This window comes from Giraffa tippelskirchi, chromosome 1 (genome assembly GCF_054371585.1).
Source record: "Giraffa tippelskirchi isolate mGirTip1 chromosome 1, T2T-mGirTip1v1.2.pri, whole genome shotgun sequence".
Taxonomy (NCBI): Eukaryota; Metazoa; Chordata; class Mammalia; order Artiodactyla; family Giraffidae; genus Giraffa; species Giraffa tippelskirchi.
Window position 1 is genome coordinate 27609673 of NC_137275.1, and position 23031 is coordinate 27632703.

The following is a 23031-nucleotide window of genomic DNA, read 5'->3' on the forward strand; positions in this document are numbered from 1 at the left end:
TAAGATGATAATTTATAAAGTTGAATTTAATTATTTCATCTTTCCAGTAGATTCATAATGAGGTGGTAAATTATTTGCTCTGAAAATAACTCCCATACTGTGCTAAATAAAATTAAATATACTTCTTTAATATTTAAGAGCTTTCAGAGCCTTTGTGTGCTGTGCGAATAAAAACAGAATGAGCTGGGGGTGGGGTAGGGTTGTAGGTTGTATAGTTCTAACTTTCTGTGCCTTAAAAATTATCATCTCTAGTAGTATTGTGAGAGTTTATAGATGTGTATAAAGCTTTTAGGACATTTTTGTCATATTGTGCCACTTAAGCGTTAGCTGTGATGATGGTGATAGTAGTGATGATAATGTTGTTGTGACCTTGGACAAGTTAATTAATCTCATTTCCTTAGCTGCAAAAATGGAGCTAATAAAAATATGTAAAATGCATTAAATATTGCCTGACAAATAATAGCATGTTAAATATTATATGTTATTTTCATCAACATCTTTACCATCATTATTTTGGATCTTTATAACAAGGGACTATGTTTTATTTTTCCTAAGTCCTTAAATCACATGACTTGTATCAACGCCTTCTGGCTGAATCTTATTCCAGCAGTGTATATCAAATATGGACTCATGGATGTGGTTTTGATAGTTTTCTTTATTTTTAACTGCCTCTTGAAGTGGGGGGAGAGGCACTTCATCATTTAGTAAAGTGATATAAGTGTTCATTTTTGAAATATAGTTTATTAGGAAATAACCATACTTTGCTTATCTCTGGGAGAAATTAATGACTTTCTTTAAATAATTAGAATCTTTATTTTAGGAGCAAATATCAATGCACAGACAGAAGAAACTCAAGAAACTGCCTTGACTTTGGCTTGCTGTGGAGGCTTTCTGGAAGTGGCAGACTTTTTAATTAAGGCAGGAGCTGATATAGAACTCGGGTGTTCTACCCCTTTAATGGAAGCTGCTCAAGAGGGTCATTTGGAGTTAGTTAAATACTTACTAGCTGCAGGTAGGCATTTTTGCATTTGGGAGGTTGTTTTTTTTGCATGATTTATATAAGTAAAAGTGTTACAATGCAAATTTAAGTCTTTTCTGATGTATGATGCCCTGAATGTGTAGAAAAACAAGAAGATGCATTTTTGTGTGTATTCTGAGTAAATAATTTACCTTATTGCTGTTCAAAGTATCTACAGTTTTAATTTTAAGCAGTAGCCTGTTTCTAGTTTTTTTTCTTTTTTGCTTTTAAAGATGCAGACAATATTCTATATTTCTAGAAATAAATAAGGCTATGTTGTGTAACGTGTGTATGTTGTGTTATGTGAGGCGATATGGCTTCTCTAAAAGAAATTTCAGTATCCACATTTGTGTCTTATGATTCTTTCGTTAAGGCTGTGTGTCTAACACCACTGCAGGAGCTAATGTTCATGCAACAACAGCAACAGGGGATACAGCACTAACGTATGCCTGTGAAAATGGTCATACTGATGTAGCCGATGTCTTACTTCAGGCAGGAGCAGATCTGGTAAGGCATGGCACTTTCTAAATCTTAATACTTAAAAGTAAGACAAGAAATTAACTTAAAATCCTGTGGAGACTGTAGACAAAAGGTATTTCTTTACTTCTAATTTTATGTTCACCTTTTCACCATTGTTTATTCGTTTAGTCATATTTTTTCCCCTACGCTGTTTTGTGTCCATTTTATTTCCTTGTTAGCAGCAATATCCAGTCAACTACCCCTTTCCCCCTACAAAAAAGGGAAAATTTTGTGTTTGATATGTTAATAATTAATGGTAATAATTAGTACAAATTTTCTTTTAGGTGCTTAACTACTTTTAGAAGTTTCTTTGATTTGTCATAAAAAGGCACATATTGCTTAGGGGCATTTCACTGTAGTTTAGGAAATAAATTGTACCTGTACCATTCAAAGCATTATTAAATAAAGGAGTTAAAAGATAAGTAATATTTTCTCTCAGATACTTTTTTTTTTTTAAGATTTATTTATTTAATTTTTTGGCTGTGCTGGGTCTTTTTCTAGTTATGCTGCTTGGGCTTTTTCCAGTTACGGCAAGTGGGGGGTGCTCTCTAGATGCAGTACGTGGGCTTCTCATTGCAGTGGCTTCTCTTGTTGTGGAGCACAGGCTCAAGGGTGCACAGGCCTCAGTAATTGTGGCTCCCTGGACTCTAGAGCGCAAACTGAGTAGTTATGGTGCAGGGGTTTCGTTGTTCTGCGGCATGTGGGATCTTCCCAGATCAGGGATCGAATTCCTGTCTCCTGTATAGGCAGGCGGATTTTTTGCCTATACTGATCCACCAGGGCGGTCGCCTCGGATAACTTTTAGTGAGAACGGTGAAATACTGAGGTCATTCTTAGGTTATAAAGAGGTGTCATGGGGAAAGGATAAACAGAAAGCTCAGAAGAGGTGAAGACATCATCTGAGATGTTATGTTTGGGGCTGGATAAGGTTTAGAAAGGTAGATACCATGATGTTGTAACAAAAGAGGTACCTCTGGTTAGAAAAAATAGTATTGAGTACAGACTGAGAGCTAAGGAAAAATAAAGCAATTCTGTGTGGGGGAAAAAAGGCATTCTTCCAGTTTAGCCTGTGTGGGAGTAAGAAAGGTAGGTTTCAGTTAAACCATGAGCACCTGTGTGTTTTCATGTAGCAGTTCATAGTTATGACAGAAACGCACACAGGCAGAAACAGACTCCTCAATTAACTGGTTTCTTAAAATTTATTTTAACTTCTCATTTGTGAAAGGAAAAGGTTAAATTAGATTATACTGTTGTGGTCTCTTTCGGCTCTGTCTGTGTTGGTACAACTCTTGAAGAGCTTACGATGCGTGTTATATTTTAGCTAGTTATGTGCCTATTTCTCTTACTAGCTTTTGACCTACTTCAGCTTAGGAGCTATATTTCCAGTGTTTACCACAGTGACTGGGGAACATGGCAGCGATGTAATCTTGCTTAGTTAATTGCAGTTAAAACAACTTAGTGTATGACTTAAGAGAAAAGTCATCAGATGTAAGTGTAAAAAGATTGACATGTAAAATGCTTTATAAAAGGTAGTTTTCTCAAACCTTTATACTGTAAGACCTGAAAATTTTTCCTGCGCTGATATTCTGAATCACAAGAATGCAATTGGTTCTGCATCCTTTTGAAACCCAGAAACCTGTAGTAATATCTTGTCATTGGTAGTATTAAAAAGATATTTAAATTATCACTGTACATGTAAGGTAAAATAGAAATAATGAGAAGTATATAAGAGAGAGAGTGGTGTACTTTAGAAATTCATACAGATAGGATAAAAACTTATGAAAAGAAAATTACTTGTAGTGGATGAAGATAATGTTGATTGTTTGGAGAGGGCTATGCTAGAGTGCCTTTCATTGCTCAAGTTCCACAATCCTTTTTGTAGAAAGAGAAGGAAAAATTAGCCAGATGGATTCAGATAAGGGCATAGCAATCACATGAATATAATTTCAGTTCTTAATTTATTTCCAAAGAACATGCTTCTAATTTGAGATAGTTTAAATTAAAGAATGTATTCCTTGATTTACTTCAGAGCACATTATTTAATATATTTAGATTCCAAAACTAGTCCAATTCTTTTCCTATTGATTTTCATGAAAAAGAATAATTGTTCACTGGAAATTAAGTATCAAGTAAGTCTGTATTTTTTTGAACAGGAGCATGAATCTGAAGGTGGAAGAACTCCTTTAATGAAAGCTGCACGAGCTGGCCATGTTTGTACTGTTCAGTTCCTAATTAGTAAAGGTAGGTTTGTGTAAGGCAGTGATTTTATTCCCAGAGATGTCTATTCCCTGCCCTCGGGTATTAAGAGATTTAGAGGTAAAGGACATTTTTTGGGTATCATGTGATGGAGGAATGCTACTGAGATTTTTGTGAGTGGGTAATTGATAAATACCCTGCAACACATAGAACCATTCCATGAAGAGTTGTCATACTGGGTAACATACTTGTTGAGTACCGTTTCAGTAAAAAAAATTTCTCTGTGTAAATGAGGGTTTAGATTGCTTGAAGTCTGTTCTGTTCAGGTAATAATTTATCTTGAAACCTGGATTTTTGTGCCAAGTTTCTGTCACTGATTAACTTGAAGGCAAGACACTTTTCTCCTTTATGTATACTTCCCTGGGCCTAGGTTTCCTTCTTTATATTTTACAAAGAAGTAATCATAAATATAGCACAGCCTACCCAAAAAAAGCTAAGCATTGAAATGGAAAAAATATGCCAAAAATGCATTTTCGTTTGTGGTCATTTATTCTATTTGAAAACCAACATCCTTATTAACAAAAGTAGCATATTATTACTTTCTTTAAATTATTTCTTATGTATTTACTATATGAGTTCAAGTTGAAACTTTTTCATGACCTTCAGTATAGGAGATTAGAGATTTTACTTTTGATTCAACAATGATAAAGAGAGACTATGTAGACGATATACAATTAAAAAGGCAATATATGCCATTTCTTTTTTACGAAAAATGCAGAAGTTTGTTGATAAATCAGAAATCATTTATTGGTCAAATTATTTTAGGCAATTTAAACACTTACTTGTGTTACATGTTTATGAATAACACATGATATTCAAGAATGAAATTATTTTCAGTTACTATCTCCTCTCTTCCTTTGTTTAATTTTAATGAATCTGATTCCAATTTCTTGCTGCTATTTTTTCCATTTCCCACATGCCTCACACAGTGCTGCAAATCAGGGATGAGAATTTTACTACTATTGCTTCCTATTTTTTGTTAATTCTTTCCATTATTTGGCCCATAGAGGGCAGTGTGATTTATTTATTTATTTATTTGTTTGTTTGTTTTTTAGTCATCTTGCCCAGTGAAGATACAAAAAATTTAGATAAAATTTTATATTTTACTTTTATAAAACAGTGATTATATTGAGTAATATATACTTTTATCCTTAATTTTTAATGTGCATACTTAAACATTTATGGATGAAATTATATGTTTGGGATTTATTTTAGAATAGTTCAAGATGGGAGAGGAGAATGGACGTGGGTATATGTAAAATGAGATTGGCCATGTTTATAATCATTGAAGCTGGGTAATGAATATGTGGGGCTTCATTATCCTGTTCTCTCTACTCTTTGATTTTGAAGTCTACCATAATTTAAGAAACAACATTTTATTAACATTTTTCATGGATTGTCTGTTTTAGGAGCAAATGTGAATAGAACCACAGCTAATAATGACCATACTGTACTGTCCCTGGCTTGTGCAGGGGGTCATCTGGCAGTAGTGGAACTACTTTTGGCTCATGGGGCAGATCCAACTCACCGTTTAAAAGTACGTAACTCAAATGTTTCAGGTAGCATTGTGAATTAATCTTCACTCTTGAGCATAACATGTTATCTACAAGTTCAATTTGTGTTGACATTCTGAATGTGTTCATTTTCTATTTTTAGAGGAAAGTGTTCTTTATTAAAATTGAAACTGTAATGTGTCTGGGACCTGTTGGCTTTATCTTTCTTAATGGTTCTGTAAATTAATTTGAAAAACTTTTTTCCCTTTCCGTATTCACTTTTAGGATGGCTCGACTATGTTGATAGAAGCAGCAAAAGGTGGTCATACAAGCGTTGTTTGCTATCTTTTGGACTATCCTAATAATTTGCTTTCAGCCCCTCCACCAGATGTCACTCAATTAACCCCTCCATCCCACGATTTAAATAGGGTAAGATTCTAAATTAAAGCATTTTATATTATATTATCTTTATCCCTTTTTCAGTCATAGTTCCAGATTAAGCTAGAATGATTGTTTTTTGTTATAATATACAATTCTCTTTAAAGATAATATACTCGATATGGTTAATGACCATTCAGTATAATACTCACATTCTAGATTGATATGATTTTGCTTTGCTTTCTTACTGTGGCCAGAATAACCTTTTGATTTCCAAGTCTGTTTAAAAAAAATATCTTGGAGGGATTTCCTTGTCCCAGTGGATGGGACTTTTGTGATATGGCCAGAAAAAGAAAAGTCATGGAAATAATTTGATACCAGCATATTTTAAGTAAATATGTTGTTCCCTGAGATTATGTCATGTTAAAAAATATTTTGAAAGGATCTTCATAACTTATTCTTCATTCTGTGGCATCCAATCGCACAGTCATATCCGACTCCTTGCGACCCCATGGATTGCAGCCCACCAGGCTCCTCTGTCCATGGGATTCTCCAGCCAAAAATACTGGAGTGGGTTGCCATGCCCTCCTCCAGGGAATCTTCCCAACCCAGGAATCGAATGTCTCCCACATTGCAGGCGGATTCTTTTACCAACTGAATCATTTAAAGTGTATTATTTAATGAAAGGTATAGGAAAGGCAGAAATATAATCAATTTCATTTGTCTTAGGCTCCGCGTGTACCAGTTCAAGCACTGCCCATGGTTGTCCCACCTCAGGAGCCTGACAAACCACCTGCCAATGTTGCCACCACTCTTCCCATCAGGAATAAAGGTCAGTTATACTTCTAAAGCCTTCAAGTTGTCCAAGTAAAAATGATAAGATTGAAAAAAAATAGCCATTTAAAATTATTTTTCCACAAAGAAATGAATTTTACTAAGTTGGCATAAAAAATTTTTTTTTAAACAATGAAAAAAGCATGTTATTGGGAAAGAACATAGTTGAGAGCATGAATTTGTGCTGGAATGAGAAGTATTAATAGAAATTCAGATGCTCATCTTTGATGCAACTCTGATTATCTGTGATTTTCTCTAATAACTAGTAATTTCTATTCATGTTAAAATATTAAGACTGGGTATAATTGGGTGACATTTTTGTAAATTACTGAAATTTCTATAGTGATATAAGGCATATTAATAGCTAGATCAAAATTAAATTTTATTTTAGAATAACTGGTTTAATATAGATTTTATATCTGAAATACCTTTTCTCAACCAAGAATTCAAAGTTACTTCAGATATGGTTGTTTGTTTCTCTAGAACTCTCAGGTCCATATTTTACTTGTGGATGTTACATCATGTATGATTCATAAGTCATGTCCCGAAACAGCGGCTAGTTTGAATCAGTTTTTCTTTTTAGAACAGCGGCTAGTTTGAATCAGTTTTTCTTTTTACAAAGTTTTACCTGAAGAACCAGTGTGGCTTTAACTTTTTGGTTTTTGGCTACCTATATTATTTTACCAACAGTAATACTAAGTATTTCCACCTGTTCTTTTCAATCACTACTACCAATCTAGAGCCTTGGCACCTTTTTCAGTTGGTATACCAAGCAAATGATTGCTATACCGATAGCCAGATACGTTTATTCACCTGGCTGTCGGAAGATATGATGAATGTCATAGTTCAGCATCTTTTCTTCCAGGGAAACTGAATTCCAGTTGTCTACTGGCCAAACAGCTTTAAGAATATGTGAATTTCTATCTTACCTTTATCAGTCTTGAAGATGGTAGGCCCCAACAAAGATTTATTTTAGCTGAATTTTAATTTCCTGGTACTTCACAGTGGTTTGAGTACTCTTTGTGTGTATGTGTGTGTGTTTAAAAGGCACAGATTATTAAATGTAGAAAAACCTTGACTTAGAGGTTTAAGTTTTCTCTACATCATAATAATTTAGCATTATTTTTCTGTTCTTATGATAAGTTTTTACATCTTTATGATCAGGTGAGGTATCTATCTACACTTAGCCTTAGATTTTATTTTAATTGTACCACTTTGATATCACAAATCTGCATCCCTCTATTGTCTAATTTTAGCCATGTGATATTTTTAAAATTCTGAAATTGATTTCCCAAAGATTATTCTATGCACATAAAAACATACATTTTATATTTATGATAAAGAAGGTGGATTTGTTTTTAGCTCCTTAACAATGCATTTTCACCTTCTGTGGATATAATAACTTGGTGCATAACTGTTGGCACTAAACCTCCCAACAGTAACTCTGTAATGAGGATGCCATTCATGTGCACTTCTGAGGGGGTTTCTTTTTCACACAGCTGCTTCTAAACAAAAGTCCAGCAGCCATTTGCCAGCAAACAGCCAGGATGTACAGGGTTACATCACCAATCAGTCTCCAGAGAGCATTGTAGAAGAGGCTCAGGGAAAGTTAACAGAACTGGAACAGAGGATAAAAGAAGCCATAGAAAAGAATGCACAGCTGCAGTCGTTGGAACTGGCTCATGCTGACCAACTTACCAAGGAGAAGATCGAGGAGCTGAACAAAACAAGGGAGGAACAAATTCAGAAGAAACAAAAGATTTTGGAGGAACTACAGAAAGTAGAACGAGAGTTACAACTGAAAACTCAACAGCAGCTAAAAAAGCAGTATCTAGAAGTTAAAGCTCAAAGAATTCAACTTCAGCAGCAGCAGCAACAGTCTTGCCAACATCTGGGACTGCTAACTCCTGTTGGGGTTGGAGAACAGCTTTCTGAGGGAGACTATGCACGGTTACAGCAAGTGGATCCTGTTTTGCTTAAAGATGAACCCCAGCAAACTGCTGCTCAGATGGGTTTTGCACCAATCCAGCCTCTGGCCATGCCTCAAGCTTTGCCTCTGGCGGCAGGTCCCTTGCCTCCAGGGTCCATCGCAAATCTTACAGAACTGCAAGGAGTGATAGTTGGACAGCCAGTACTGGGCCAAGCACAGTTGGCAGGGCTGGGGCAAGGAATTCTGACAGAAACACAACAAGGGTTAATGGTAGCCAGCCCTGCTCAGACCCTCAATGACACGCTGGATGACATCATGGCAGGTGGGTTTATATTGTTATGAGCAGGTATCAAATATGATTTGCTTAAGGCGAGTAAGAGTGTGCCAGAATTTTTTGCCGTTACCCAACTTGAGAACTATTTCTGGACTCTTGACCCATGTATATCTTTAGAAATATTATTTCAATCTCAGAAGTTCTCAGATGGATACAGGTCAAATTAAAAGTTAGCTCATTCAGTGCAAGTGGCTGAAACTTTCTGGCTTAGGTGGGTAGGCTGGGAATCTAGGTTTTTTGGTAGTCGGATTGATGTTTAATTTTCTGTTTGTTTCTTGTTTTTTTCTAAGTTAAGAATACTGGTAGAATTTTGGCTTTTTTGCTTCTGTAGTCACACCAGTAAACTGGGAAACTGATAGAAGTTGAACTACAAAACTAGTAGGATACATCAGAAATCTTATTTGTGAATAGAAATACTTTATATCCTGATGGATCAGACTTCAAATCTGATGAATATTAAAAAAAAAAAATGTAAATACTTTTACAACACTAAAAAAGTACAAAACCAAATAAGATTTGATTATATAGTGCGTCAGTGATTTATCCTTTGTGAATGTTAAAGTGTAGTTTTGTTCTAATTGTAATTGTATTATGGAAAGGTGTAGTCCCCTGACAGTATCATAAATGATATATCTTTAACTGGGTAGCCAGAGAATATTTTTTACATTTTGATTAGTTTCATTGGCAAAAAAAATATATTTTAGGAAGTTGTTTCAGTGGTTCTAGTTCTGTTTACTTATTGAATATTTTTTGTGAATTTTATAACAAACTAGTAGAATGAGATTTGACAGGGTTATGAACCGTAAGAATACTATACTGAAAAGGACAATTTTTTCCATTAAAAAAAAAAAAAAACTAACCAGAAAAGGAAGGAACAGGGATTAAATAGGTGAATTTGGTTATTTTTATTTGCTCTCTTCTCCCTGTTTAGTTCTTTGGTTTATATTTAAAGGGTGATTGAATTTTTCTAATTTTGAAACTATGTTTAAGTAGCATTATATTTGATAGTGAGATTATATATAATTTAACTTTTAATTTTTTAAAAGAATAAGAAAAAACTAAATTATATAGTGTTGAGATATTTAGTTGGGCCTCCTGGTTATTCAGCAGTAAAGAATCCACCTGCAGTGCAGGAGATGTGGGTTTGATCCCTGGGTAGGGAAGATCACCTGGAGGAGGGCATGGCAACCCACTCCAGTGTTCTTGCCTGGAGAATCCCATAGACAGAGCCTGGTGGGCTACAAGTCTATAGGATCCCAAAGAGTTGGATATGACTGAAGTGAAGACCAGGCATATATGAGATATTTAGTAAGTAACATTGAGAAAGAAACCAAGAAACCACCTAATGAGACAGATTTTGTTGTACTTAGAAATTACTCAAAAGTTTCCCAGTTCTCTTCTAGTATCACCTCAACAGTAATATGTGGAATGAAAATTGCTGCTGATCTTAGAGGGTCCAGTAACTACATCAGAAAAAAATGCTATTAATCATTAGTAAGAACAATAAAGATTCTTGTGTATAGAAGTATAATTTTTTTATATAGATTTGAAAATTACTACCAATCAACATTAGCTGTTTATAATAATTGGGAATGTAATTTTAAAAACAGTAGATATATTATGAAAATTGAAGCACACATTAGTAGCTCTAAATCCCAAATTTGATATTTCTTTCATGACCATTCGTTTAGATCGTAATGGTATTCTTTCTATTATGTAAATTGAACTACCAAAGAATGTATAGAATTGAGTTACTTATTCAATTAAGTGAAGAATGGCCATTGCATACCAATGAATATTTTTAAAATTTTCATATGCTATCAGAATTTACCTGATGTTCTTGGGCATAGTTATCAATAATGATTTGCCAGTTGTATATTTTTTATGCCAGTCAGAATCATTGGATGCTTGTAGTTTTTCTGTGATTTGTTTACCAAACAAAAACAATTAAATTCTCCCTGTGTTACAGGTATCTTCATATAAAAATTTTTTTAAGTGTCTAACTTTTCAGGAAATATGACAAATACTTGTCATATTATAAAAATACTTTACTTGTTTATTCTCATTTATATGGGGAGAGGAGAGATGACCAGAACAAAGAACAGGATTAAAAACCCCCAGCTACCTCCCTGCAACCCATCCCTGCATCATGCATGTGCACATGCACAAACATACACATATACACTCACTTCCACAGCATTTCTTTAAACTTTTCCTGTGGTAGTACTTGTTATTTCAGTTGACTAATAACCATTTCCATTTCTTTGGATTTTTAAATATCTTACAACTTCATTAGGCTTAGTCTTGTCTTTTTTCCTTAAGCATAATCTCTGTCCTTGATTCATTAGTCCCAGTTTATTAGATGCTCTTAATAAGGTTCATTCGCTTTTTCTCTAGCACTTGGCTGCCCAAGACCTTCTATCTTCCCTGGTTTCTAGCCAAAGCAAGATCAGTTCTCTGTTTAACCAGTCTTAACACCTTGCCTTTGCTGTGCTCTCAAGATCTCCTCTTTCCTTACCTGTTAAAACCTCTCTGAACTCTTAACACTAATGAAGTTCCACTTGTAAAGATCTGGTCTGTACCATAGTTCCTTCAGATACCTACATATTTAGAGTTATTAATTCTAATTGTAGAGAATGGATGAGTGACAGGCAGTTATTTAGTTTTAGTAAAGCAGTTTCATAGGTACCTGAAAGGAAGTGATAGGAGGAAATTGATTTTTCCTATCTCCTTGACCAAAAATAAGAAAACCAATTTAATATCTTCTTTAGAAGAACTTATTCTAACTGAAATATAAATTATAATTTAGTCATTTAACAGTAAAGCTGAGAATTTTTTGTTGTTGTTTAGTATCATGAAGTAAAAATCACTTTTTTAGACAGATTGATGTTCATTCTGTTTAAGCTAATTTTGTCTTTAGGTTAGCATTTTCATTTGTGAATATTTAATCAAAGGGAGAATATGAAATCTATTTTAAGAGCCATAGATTTTATATGGTTTTGAAATTTTTATCTAAAATGTGTACATCTGAATTGTCTTGATCTTTTTCTTAATGTACAAAACTACCAGCATGGAGTAACAATATCAAGGTCATTAGGTGATTAATGAATTAGTACATACCCTTTTCTATTGATCTGGATCCCTAAGGATTTGAAGAGTGTGTTTTGTTTGTTTTGTTTTGTTTCCTCCTTTGTTTTTCTTTTGGCTTTTAAGTGGACCTAAAAATGTATAATTATAGAATGTGTGTTGCTATAATGTATAGTGTATGTTTGTGCCTGAACTGAAGATTTCATGTAAAATAGATTTTTTAATTGACAGTTATGTTTATAATTGTTATAATAAGGTCAATTTCAGTTTTGTTCTTGGTAGGATCATAAATAACCTCTCTTGCTGGTTTCAGATCCAGTTGTGAATCATGATTGTTTTCTGTCTGATGTAGTTGATAACTACGTTGATAACCTACATCCATACTACTGTTGATCATTCAAGATTAGCATTTTCAATAAGGGGGGAAACGATTGATATTCACATGTCAACTCCAAAAGTCAGTTGATGAGGGAGTAAAGGACCCTCAACTGCTACCACCTTGAAATTCTCCCACCTCAAGTACTGACCTAATTAGCCCCTGCTTAATTTACTTATTTTGGTGAAAATAATATCATGGCAAAATTACACTTATAAGAACTAACAGTAATCTATATTTGAAGGATGGTTGCATGCATGCATTTATTTCTACCTTAATCTTTTAATTTTGTCCTTCTAAGTCCAGTGTGATTGCTTGATTGATTGGGCATTTTACCTCCTTCAGAATAATTCCTGTATGTGAGAAACTGTTTCTGTGTGAGGATCAAATTTATATATATACATACTGTCATACTGAGGGCCACCCCCTATCTACAGCTAATAAAAAAATAGGAAGTATTTTAAATAGTCCATAGTGACCCCCAGTGATATTACTATCATTAGTTCTAGACTGTGAGGTATGAAATTGGCAGGTAAAAGTTACATTTTCTCCTTCTGAACTTGACTATTTTAACTTTTATTCCTTTTCTGATTAAGAAGACATATGGATAACCGTTTGCATATATATTAATTTTAATTCATAAAAATATTTTTGTTTTCAGGGTTGTTTTGAACTAAAATTTCATGATTACATACCATAAGAGGGGAATTTATTTTCCACATGGATTATTGTTTAGCAAATGGGTTACTTTCAATATATATTTAAATTTTGCTCTGTGTCCAATGTTAGAAATAACCAGGAAAATGAGTTATTAGTGCTATGGCAGTCTCTCCGTAGATATTTTGTTTTTAAATATCTTTAACTATTTTCTAATAATTATTTCTTGCTGTTACCTAACAGTGTTTCATCCTTATTAAGTGCAGTTATTTTGTCCAACAGCAGTCAGTGGAAGAGCATCTGCAATGTCAAACACTCCTACCCACAGTATCGCTGCTTCCATTTCCCAACCTCAGACTCCAACTCCAAGCCCTATCATCTCTCCTTCAGCCATGCTTCCTATCTACCCTGCCATTGACATTGACGCGCAGGTAAGTCCACACTCAGGAGTGACAGCTCTAACTGCATTATATCATTGTGAAACTTTTATCAGTGATTTAAATCATCCTAGACTGCTTTTGTCTCTGGGCAAAGACCTGAGCCACAAGTATAAATTACAAAATCCACATTTGAAGCAATAAAATTCTAAGCACAGATTATTACTGATAATTACTGTGAAGATTTGGTTTCCAGAGTCATCAAGTAATCTTTTTTCTTAAACTTTAGAAGTGGATGTCAAGAGATGTGTATTTTATCTAAACTTTAATTAGAAGCTGTATTTTAAAACTCATATTGGATTCCATTTAATATCATATGTATACTCAGTTGCATTTATATTGTCTTTGAAAATTCTGATCTTGCTGACAGAAGTATGTAGTAAGTCTGTGTGTCTGTATATATAACACCTGTTAAGTTGTTTTAAAAAAAGGTTATTTTAAAACATTCACTTACCATGAAACCTCAGAGCAAAGTGAGGTTGGGAAGAAAGGATAGCTTGTGTTTTGTCCAGAAGTAATGCCAAAAGGCCTAGCTTACAATACTGCTGAAGGAGGTAAGGGTATGTGGCTTTTTTCAGGACTGAGAAATGTTTGCAGTTTATTTAGTTATGTGTTTTGATTAACACCTGATAGACTAGTATGAGAGTGGTGGTGTACATTATAAAACTTGTTTTATAAATGATCAGTTCTTTATAAATATCAGTTTCAGGGAAGGAGACAGGGAGAGAGAAACTGTGTGTGTGTATGTGTATCATTGCACCATTAAGGGGCTGTACTATTAAGCTATTGAAAATAAAGCCTCCTTTTCATCAAAATGTTTCTTGGTAATACTGTGGAAAAGGAATTTAATTTGTTCTTACTTGCTTTTCTTATCGGAGAAGGCAATGGCACCCCACTCCAGTACTCTTGCGTGGAAAATCCCATGGATGGAGGAGCCTGGTAGGCTGCAGTCCATGGAGTTGTGAAGAGTCAGACACAACTGAACGACTTCACTTTCACTTTTCATTTTCATGCATTGGAGAAGGAACTGGCAACCCACTCTAGTGTTCTTGCCTGGAGAATCCCAGGGACGGCGGAGCCTGGTGGGCTGCCGTGTATGGGGTCGCACCGAGTCGGGCACGACTGAAGTGACTTAGCAGCAGAAGCAGCTTTTCTTATTATAAGAGCTAACTTTTTTGTTGTTGTTTTGAGCACTTAAAATTGTCAGGGGCTATTTTTAAGGAATAACGTTATTTAATCTTCAGACTACACATATGAGTAGCTACTCTGAAAACCCCATTTTCCAGATGAAAAAAATCGAGGCTAAGAGAGACATTAAGAATTTGACTTACAATCACTTCATTTAACTAAGAAGTGGTGGCACTGGTAGTCAATCTTAGGTTTGTTTAACTTCAAAGGTACCCTTCCGGATACCATACTATAAGCCTCATTTTTCATTAAAAAAAGAAAAAGACATTCATTTGATGAACCACAATGGTTTACATTTCATAATGATTGCATTATAGAATTGGATTGAACTTTTTATTGAATTTGCATTATTTTCTCCAGCCTGTTTTACTTTGAATCTGTTAATGTTTTAACCAGAAGTATTTTTTCTAGTTTTTATGGGGTCAAAAATTGGTCCATAAGTAAAAATAAAACTTCACCAAAATACAAAAGGATTTCTTTTTTAATGCTTTAAAACAAAACAGCCCCAGAAAAGGTTCCATTAAGTATGATCATGAATTTATTGAATTTGAGATTATTATAATGAAATGATAATAAAATTTTATCTAACTTTACCACTTAGCCAGCATAAATTGATTTCTGAGAAGCTGCATAAAAATACTTTTAAAACATTAAAATTTAAAATACAACATATTTAAAATACAACATATATTTTAAATGTAGTACACATATTTATTTAAAAAGATTTGACTATAGCTCCTTAAAAATCTGTTTCTTTACATGAGGTTTTTCAGTTGGGTTAGACTAATTTGAGTTACAGTACTTTTCTTGAAGTTTACCATAATTGCATAGTTAGGAATTAGAAATTTCTTGTATTACATGTTTTGGAATACAGTACAGAATAAATATTCAGAAATAATTATTTACCACTTTAACTTTCAGTGTTGCTTTTTTAAACTTACTAGTTTTTATGATACTAAGAAGTTACTTAAAGTGGTATATATAAGATTCTTTGGTGCTTAATCCATCTGAAGTTTTTACTAGATTCTCAAATACAAATGCCATGAGATTTTACATAATGCATATTTTGATTTATGTGTGACAATACTGTGCTATTATAGACAGGTGGTATGATGAAAAAGTTAGTACCAAGATTCTCCTATTTTGAAAGATTAGAAGTTCTCTAATAATTGAATCCTTCGTGTGTTTAGTTAACAAAACTTAAACTTTTTGTTCTTAAGACTTTACAGATACTTACTTCTTTAACTTAATCTTTATAACAGCACCATGAAGTAGGTACTGTTACTATTCCCATTTTACAGGTGAGGAGAGAGGTCTTACCTAAAAGCCAATTTTTAGTGTAGCCAGCTGTCAAACAAATGAACACTCTGGGTCTAGAATCTAAAAAGTGAATCTGCCTAGATACCAAAGTGTCATGTGTGTTTAATCTTTGCATTGTTTTAGCATATTTCCTTGATCATACCACGTATTTATCACAAATTTTAAGGAAGAACAGAAGAAGTTTCATTTTTAATGCTTCAGTACGTCTCTTTTTTGGGCTTCCCTGGTGGTTCAGATGTTAAAGATTCTGCCTGCAATATAGGAAACCTGGGTTCCATCCATGGCTCAGGAAGATGCCCTGGAAAAAGGAATGGCAGCCCACTCCAGTATTCTTGCCTGGAGAATTCCATGGACAGAGGAGCCTGTCACAAAGAGTTGTACATGACTGAGTGACTAACACACACACACACACACACACACACACAAAGAATTGTACATGACTGAGTGACTAACACACACACACACACACACACACACACACCTCCTTTCGAAATGCTAATGATTCTTGGAAAATGGTTGTTTAGTTGATCATTACAGTTGGGAACTAATATTTGATTTCATTTATTCATTTATTTATTTATTTTTTGTTATGCTTGGTCTTCATTGCTGTACTCAGTCTTTCTCTAGTTGGAGTGATTGGGGACTACTCTTACTTGCAGTGTGAGCTTCTCACTGTGGTAGCTTCCCTTGTTGCAGAGCATTGTCTATAGGCACACAGGCTTAATTGTTCCGTTTAATTTCTAGCCCTTAAAGAGTGCTAAAGATAACAAGTTTGCATTCTTTATAAGATTCCTCAAATCTTATGTTCTATAACTAGAAGTCACCCCTGGTGTGTGTGCCACAGGCTCTTCGCCTCTCATGTAATGGTTTTATTGAATTGTTTGGATATTTTCCAGACTTTTAAGACTACTAATACCACACACTGTGCTGGTACCAGAATTTATTTTAGCAAACATCAATAAATGATAGTTTGAAGTGAGTATTTGGGACTGTTTTACTATATATTCTGATAACATAGCTCTGCTCTCTATTTTTATTTTGCTTAAGTGATATAATAAAACTTATACCTGGATACTGTAGATTTAGAAACATGTAGATGGGAATCATGTAGAGATTTTTAAGAGCTATGCTTTTATATGAAACAGTAAATCTGGTTGACAGAGTTGAATCCCCTGAGTTAAATATTTTCTATATATTATCGTATTAAATTTTAATTAACTCTACTAGACACTAAAAGTGAGAAAGAATTAGTTGTTCTGTTCATGAGTTCTAAAACCTGTGCTCTGGCATGAGCTGAATTTGTGTTCCAGTTCTAAACTACTTGACACTTTTATCTCAGATTTCTAAAGGCTTTCCTTAAACTTGGAGTAACTTATTGTAGTACATCTCAAAAATGGGAAAAGTAAAAGCTTTCTAATGTAATTTTGACTTTTCTCCTGTTTTTAATAATTACATATATTTATTATCTTTTAAAGAAGGTAAATACATATCAAGACTGAAATTGTAAAACTATGTGTTACCTTTAGTGGTATAAACATCATTTGGTACTTCTCTCTTTTTCTGTCTTTGCAACATGGAAAATAGTTTCATCACGATTTAATGAGAGAAATTAAGGAGACCAGAATAAAATGAGTTGATAGTAATATGTAATACTCTGCCATTAAAGCATTCTACATTAAAATGCACCTATTCTACTTGTTTATATGAAGTGTTTTAAGTGGGTTGTTACTATCTTACTGATTTGTCTCATTTATTGAATGCCCTAAAGTGCTATCCTTTTTAATCTTACATATGACCCCTAACATGGTTAGAGAATGAGATGTTTGGGATTGTGGAGGTCTACAAGTGTTCATCTCTTTAAATTCTAACAGTTTTCAAAGTAATTTAATACAATTTCTTTTTTTATAGTTCAGATATATTTTTTCAATTACATTCCAACTCATTAAAAGTTGCCTTTTCCTTTAATATTGCATTTATCTTATGATTCTTCCTTGTTTTTTTTCCTCTTATAAAATTGAGTAATCATTCCTGGTAACTTATAAGCCTGAATCATCATAACAACATACTATGATACAGAATGGTATATTTCATGATATTGTGAGCTAAATGAAAATTTTCTTTAGAATATAAACCTGGAAAGCTCTTAACAAAGCTCTTCTTTCCAGATTTCTCTTCGATTTATGACCAAGAAGGTGACTTAGTAACCAGTATAATGTAAATTCAGTGTTACTTTACCTTTTAGAAAATCATCACCTGTATTTCATTTCCTAGATTAAAAATATTCAAAAAACGGTTTTTTTTTTTATATCTCCTCAGTAGTTAATTTTAACCCAAATTCCTACTTTAGTTAAACTGTTTCTTGATGTATTGCAAATCAGGATATTTCTTACTATTTTGGGAACAAGTTTGTTCCTTATTGTTCTAATAGGTTGTTGTAAAGTATTAGCTGCTTTAATTTCCCCTTAATGCAGAAATATAGTGAAGTTACCTACTTTTAAGTTCCCCAAGGAATTTGACTAACCAACCACCCTCCTCAGCTTTAAATATTTTTTCCTCCCTCATATATTATTCATATTTCTCTCTTAGTTTGAACCTAAATTTCCTTTGTACAGTACCTGTAAGCTTCTAGTAAGCAGAGACCTTTGTCAGCCCTGGAGTTCCTTGCAGAGTACTTTGACTGTAAAAGGTGCTTAATAAATGTCAACTGAATTGATATTTTATAATGTGGAAAAAAACCCAATTTTACTGATTGTCTAAAATTTTTCATGCTTACCTTTTCGAAACTTTGTCTCTTCATTCTCTATTAAGAGTGACACGAGTTCCCTAAATTACTCTTTAACTCCCAGAAAACTTTTAGAAAACTTATAAACTTGGTAAAGTTGACTCTACATCATAAATATGACTCTTCTACTGATAGTCTGTACACTAACATAGAGAGTGCATAATACAGATAGCCTTAATATTACGCTTCCCTCAGTTGGCTGTGCCTTAGGGCTGTGCTGTGATGTTATAGGGTAAGCAGCATTTTGTTACCCAAGATCCTCTTGGTTTTTTTTACACCAATCTTTATCACTCATTAGCATGTATGACCATCAGGTCATTTCTCTGACATTTGTCTCCATTTCTCTGAAATCAGACACAATAATTCCTTCCTTATAAACCTGAAATGAAGATCAAATACTGTAACACAATCAGAGCTCTCACTTATTTAAGTATTCTTGTCCTTCTCCATTGTTGTAGTTGGTGCATCTCTCGCTTGTGGCCAGTCCATCCCTGATCTCTGCAGTCAGTAGCTCTGCTCTCTGCCAGCCTCTTCTGCAGAGCAGCTTTTGCAGTCTACCTCTTCATCACTGACTAGTAGGCTTTTTCTTATTTCTTGATTCTATTTTTTCCTTTTGTGTCTTGTTACTCAGTTTTTTATAATGGAGCTTGGTTTCTAGAGTTACTGAACTTACGGGAGATTATGCCTGTCCTTTTTGCATTTATTATATGACATAATATATGTATCATATATGTAGTCTTGTTTTAATTAGCCATAGTCTTTGATTCTATTACCCTGATAGCTACTGTCATTTGTTCAACTTAATTCTCATCTATTGTTTCCTAGGCAAGATATCACTTGCAAGCATAAATAAGACATATTCATTACCTTCCAATAATAGATAGTCCCATGAGGGTGATAGATACATAATTGCATGTTTTCTGGTAGCCACATTTTAAAAAAGCAAAAAGAAATAGAAATTAATTTTAAGGCTATATTTCATATAATATATCCATGATATTGTTTAAACATGTAATCAATACTAAAAAGTTACTGAGGTATTTTACATTTTTACTTCATACTGAAGTCTTCAAAATTTAGTGTGCATGTTATACTTATAGGTTAGAGTGGTAAAATCATAAGTTATAAACTTTCCTGACTTTAGCACCAAAAGCCTCTCATCCCAAAAACTGCCTCCATACTGGGCAAATCCAGATGGCTTGCCAGTCTATTTTTAAATATATATCTCATGGAAAATATGTCTCTTGGAAATACTTGATTTGCATTTAGATTTGATTAAATGTATGACTGAAAAAGTAGGTATCATTATTTAATTTACCTCAGACATACAGAAAAGGTTTCTAATAACCAAATCATCAGTTTTTAATTTAAAATTAAATAAAATTTAAAATTCAGTTCCTCAGTCACTCTAGCCATATTTTAAGTACTAATAGCCACATGTGGCTAGTAGTTAACTTTTTTTGTATAGCGCCAGCTTAGAGTAATAAAAACGTGAGGACTTAACTCACTAAATAAGTATTTAAACCATGATAGAGTATGACCACTGGTAAATCCAATATTCGTCCCTATCATTGGTAGAAGTCAGAAGTAAACTATATTAACAGTGTCGTCATGTTTCAATTATAGGTCTTTGTGTTTCAAAGTACTCTATATCTTATGTATATTTTTTGTTCCTTTGACTTTCTATGGACTTTGTTCCCTGAATGCAGTGACTTGAAAATAGTGTTTTCATTTCAAGACTTATTTTTCAGCTTGCTTAGTTGAGTCCAGAGTAGCTGATTTGGCCCAATGGCTGAGGATTCTTCTTGATATTCTGTGTGTTTTGAGGGTCTTTCTGCTCTGCTGTGGGAATCAAACCATTCTCAGTCTTGTTTAACCTCTTGGTGTTGTTTAGCCCCTTCTAGTGGTCTTTCCCTGGCCTCCAATAATTTTCCTTATGCACATGTGCTCACCAGAGCTCAGCTGAAGACTCTAGGGGAGCCCTCTGTGGATCTCTGGAGAACCGTCTGAGTGTAGCGCCTTCCTCCCCAGTAATCTGCCCCATGAATTCTAGCCACCTTCACTTTTCCAAACTCTTTTTCAATTCCAGGGAGACTGCCAAACTCTTTTTGGGTGTCCTTTCCCTTCACTTTAGCCTGGAAACTCTCCAAGCAATACAATAAGTTAATCATTTCTGTCTGCAGTGATCAGTGTCATGTATTGCCTGTCATTTCAAATAACCTTCCTTTTTTGTTTGGAATAGAAAAATAAATCTTGTCTGTGCTACTCCATTTATGTGTAGAAGAGAAAGTGAGTCCACAGTAGTATTCTTAAAACATGTAGCTGAAAATAGCATATGGTTGGAAAATCATACTTTTTTTCTTGCTTGCTTTAAGAATTGCCCAAAAAGTTCAAATATTCAGTTCAATTCAGTTGCTCAGTCATGTCCGATTCTTTGCGACCCCATGAACCGCAGCACGCCAGGCCTCCCTGTCCATCACCAACTCCTGGAGTCCACCCAGACCCATGTCCATTGAGTTGGTGATGCCATCCAACCATCTCATCCTCTGTCATCCCCTTCTCCTGCCTTCAATCTTTCCCAGCATCAGGGTCTTTTCAAATGAGTCAGTTCTTCGCATCAGGTGGCCAGAGTATTGGAGTTTAAGCTTCAACATCAATCCTTCCAGTGAACACCCAGGACTGATCTCCTTTAGGATGGACTGGTTGGATCTCCTTGCAGTCCAAGGGACTCTCAAGAGTCTTCTCCAACACCACACTTCAAAAGCATCCGATTCTTCAGCACTCAGCTTTCTTTATAGTCCAACTCTCACATCCATACATGACCACTAGAAAAACCATAGCCTTGACTAGACTGACCTTTGTTGACAAAGTAATGTCTCTGCTTTTTAATATGCTGTCTAGGTTGGTCATAACTTTCCTTCCAAGGAGTGTCTTTTAATTTCATGGCTGCAGTCACCATCTGCAGTGATTTTGGAGCCCATAAAAATTCAAATATTAGTCTTTATCTAAAAAAAAGTCACAAGTTAACTGCTAATAGGGAGAAAAAGATTTACTATCCAATTATTTGATACGGTAGAGTGGCATATGTGTGGGTGTGTATTTGGTATATGTACATATTATGCAATTGATGTTAACATTTTTAACTGTCTAATGAACTAATCAACAATTAATTTTTTACAGACTGAGAGTAATCATGACACAGCGCTAACGCTTGCCTGTGCTGGTGGTCACGAGGAACTGGTACAAACTCTGCTGGAAAGAGGAGCTAGTATTGAGCACCGAGACAAGAAAGGTAGACAAGAAAAGTTCATTAACTTTTTTCTGAATTTGTATCTACTACTTGTAGTCCTATATTCATGCTTAGAATAGAAAATAGCACTATTTCTTTGCTTAACTAAGATCTTTATTTTACTTCAGGTTTTACTCCACTCATATTGGCTGCTACAGCTGGTCATGTTGGTGTTGTTGAAATATTGCTGGACAACGGTGCAGACATTGAAGCCCAGTCAGAAAGAACCAAGGATACACCACTATCTTTGGCTTGTTCTGGGGGAAGACAGGAGGTATTGTTGTTCCCAAGTATAATTTCTTTTCCCCCCTCCATTTGACAAATATATGGTTTAATTTATATAAATTTAGTGGACAGACATTAAGATTTATCAGAGTAACTGAAACTATTAGCTTTTAGCTAAAGGATAAGAATTAACGTTAGCATAAGCTGTCCTGCCAAAAAAAGCATACATTGTTAATTATCCTACTCATCTGAAAGTACTAATTTCCATTGAAATCCCTCTATACTGCATTCAGACTAATAGAATGATTAAGACATCCCAAATCAAATCAGCAAGCTTCCCATAAGTAGGGCCTATATTCACTCATCTTTTCCTCTCCCAGAGTACTTAGTATGAAAAGTACTTAAGCTCAGCCTTGGTTGCTGTCTACATATAAGATTAGTAGAGAATTAAGAGTGTTCAATTTTTAGTTCTTTTGAGTAATTTTATCTTTTAATTGTTCCCCAACCCTTAACTCTGAAGGTTCTTGGGTAATATTATACAATCTTTTAGCTTTTTTAGCTAGAACAGCTGGTGTACTTAGGTGTGGACTCAAGAACTTATAATTATACTCACTTGTGTGTCTTCTTAGGGCATTTAGTAATCAGTTGGATAACCTCATTTTAAATCCATTTTTTAAATCCAATTCTGTTCACCAGTGTGCTGTCTCTTTGGATTGATAACTTCTCAATAGCAAATTGTTGAATCTTATTTTTAGGAAGCACTCTAGGTCATTCTAGATGAGCTTCCTAATCTCAGCTTAGAAATCTTTTTCTTTTTATTTCACCATTCTCATTATCTTATGTATCCCACAGTGGAGGTGATTCTACCAGTCAGAATTGTAAATGTTCTGTTTTTGAAATATAATGAA

At 34.3% G+C, this 23031-nt stretch overlaps 1 protein-coding gene across 22 annotated transcripts in view; it reads left to right on the plus strand.

Moving 5' to 3' along the window:
• The window catches only part of ANKRD17 (ankyrin repeat domain 17), a 180789-nt gene that overhangs the window by 108147 nt on the left and 49611 nt on the right, over positions 1-23031 (plus strand). For 7 of the 22 annotated variants that reach the window (XM_081586784.1, XM_081586770.1, XM_081586777.1 and 4 more), the window contains 10 exons: positions 821-1012; positions 1392-1525; positions 3691-3778; positions 5203-5330; positions 5572-5715; positions 6394-6496; positions 7998-8750; positions 13165-13313; positions 21790-21901; positions 22027-22172. In XM_081586784.1, the coding sequence (XP_081442910.1) occupies positions 821-1012; positions 1392-1525; positions 3691-3778; positions 5203-5330; positions 5572-5715; positions 6394-6496; positions 7998-8750; positions 13165-13313; positions 21790-21901; positions 22027-22172 (1949 nt within the window). The remainder of the gene's footprint in view (positions 1-820; positions 1013-1391; positions 1526-3690; positions 3779-5202; positions 5331-5571; positions 5716-6393; positions 6497-7997; positions 8751-13164; positions 13314-21789; positions 21902-22026; positions 22173-23031) is intronic. The other 15 variants (XM_081586786.1, XM_081586772.1, XM_081586787.1 and 12 more) reach the window with 6 other exon arrangements.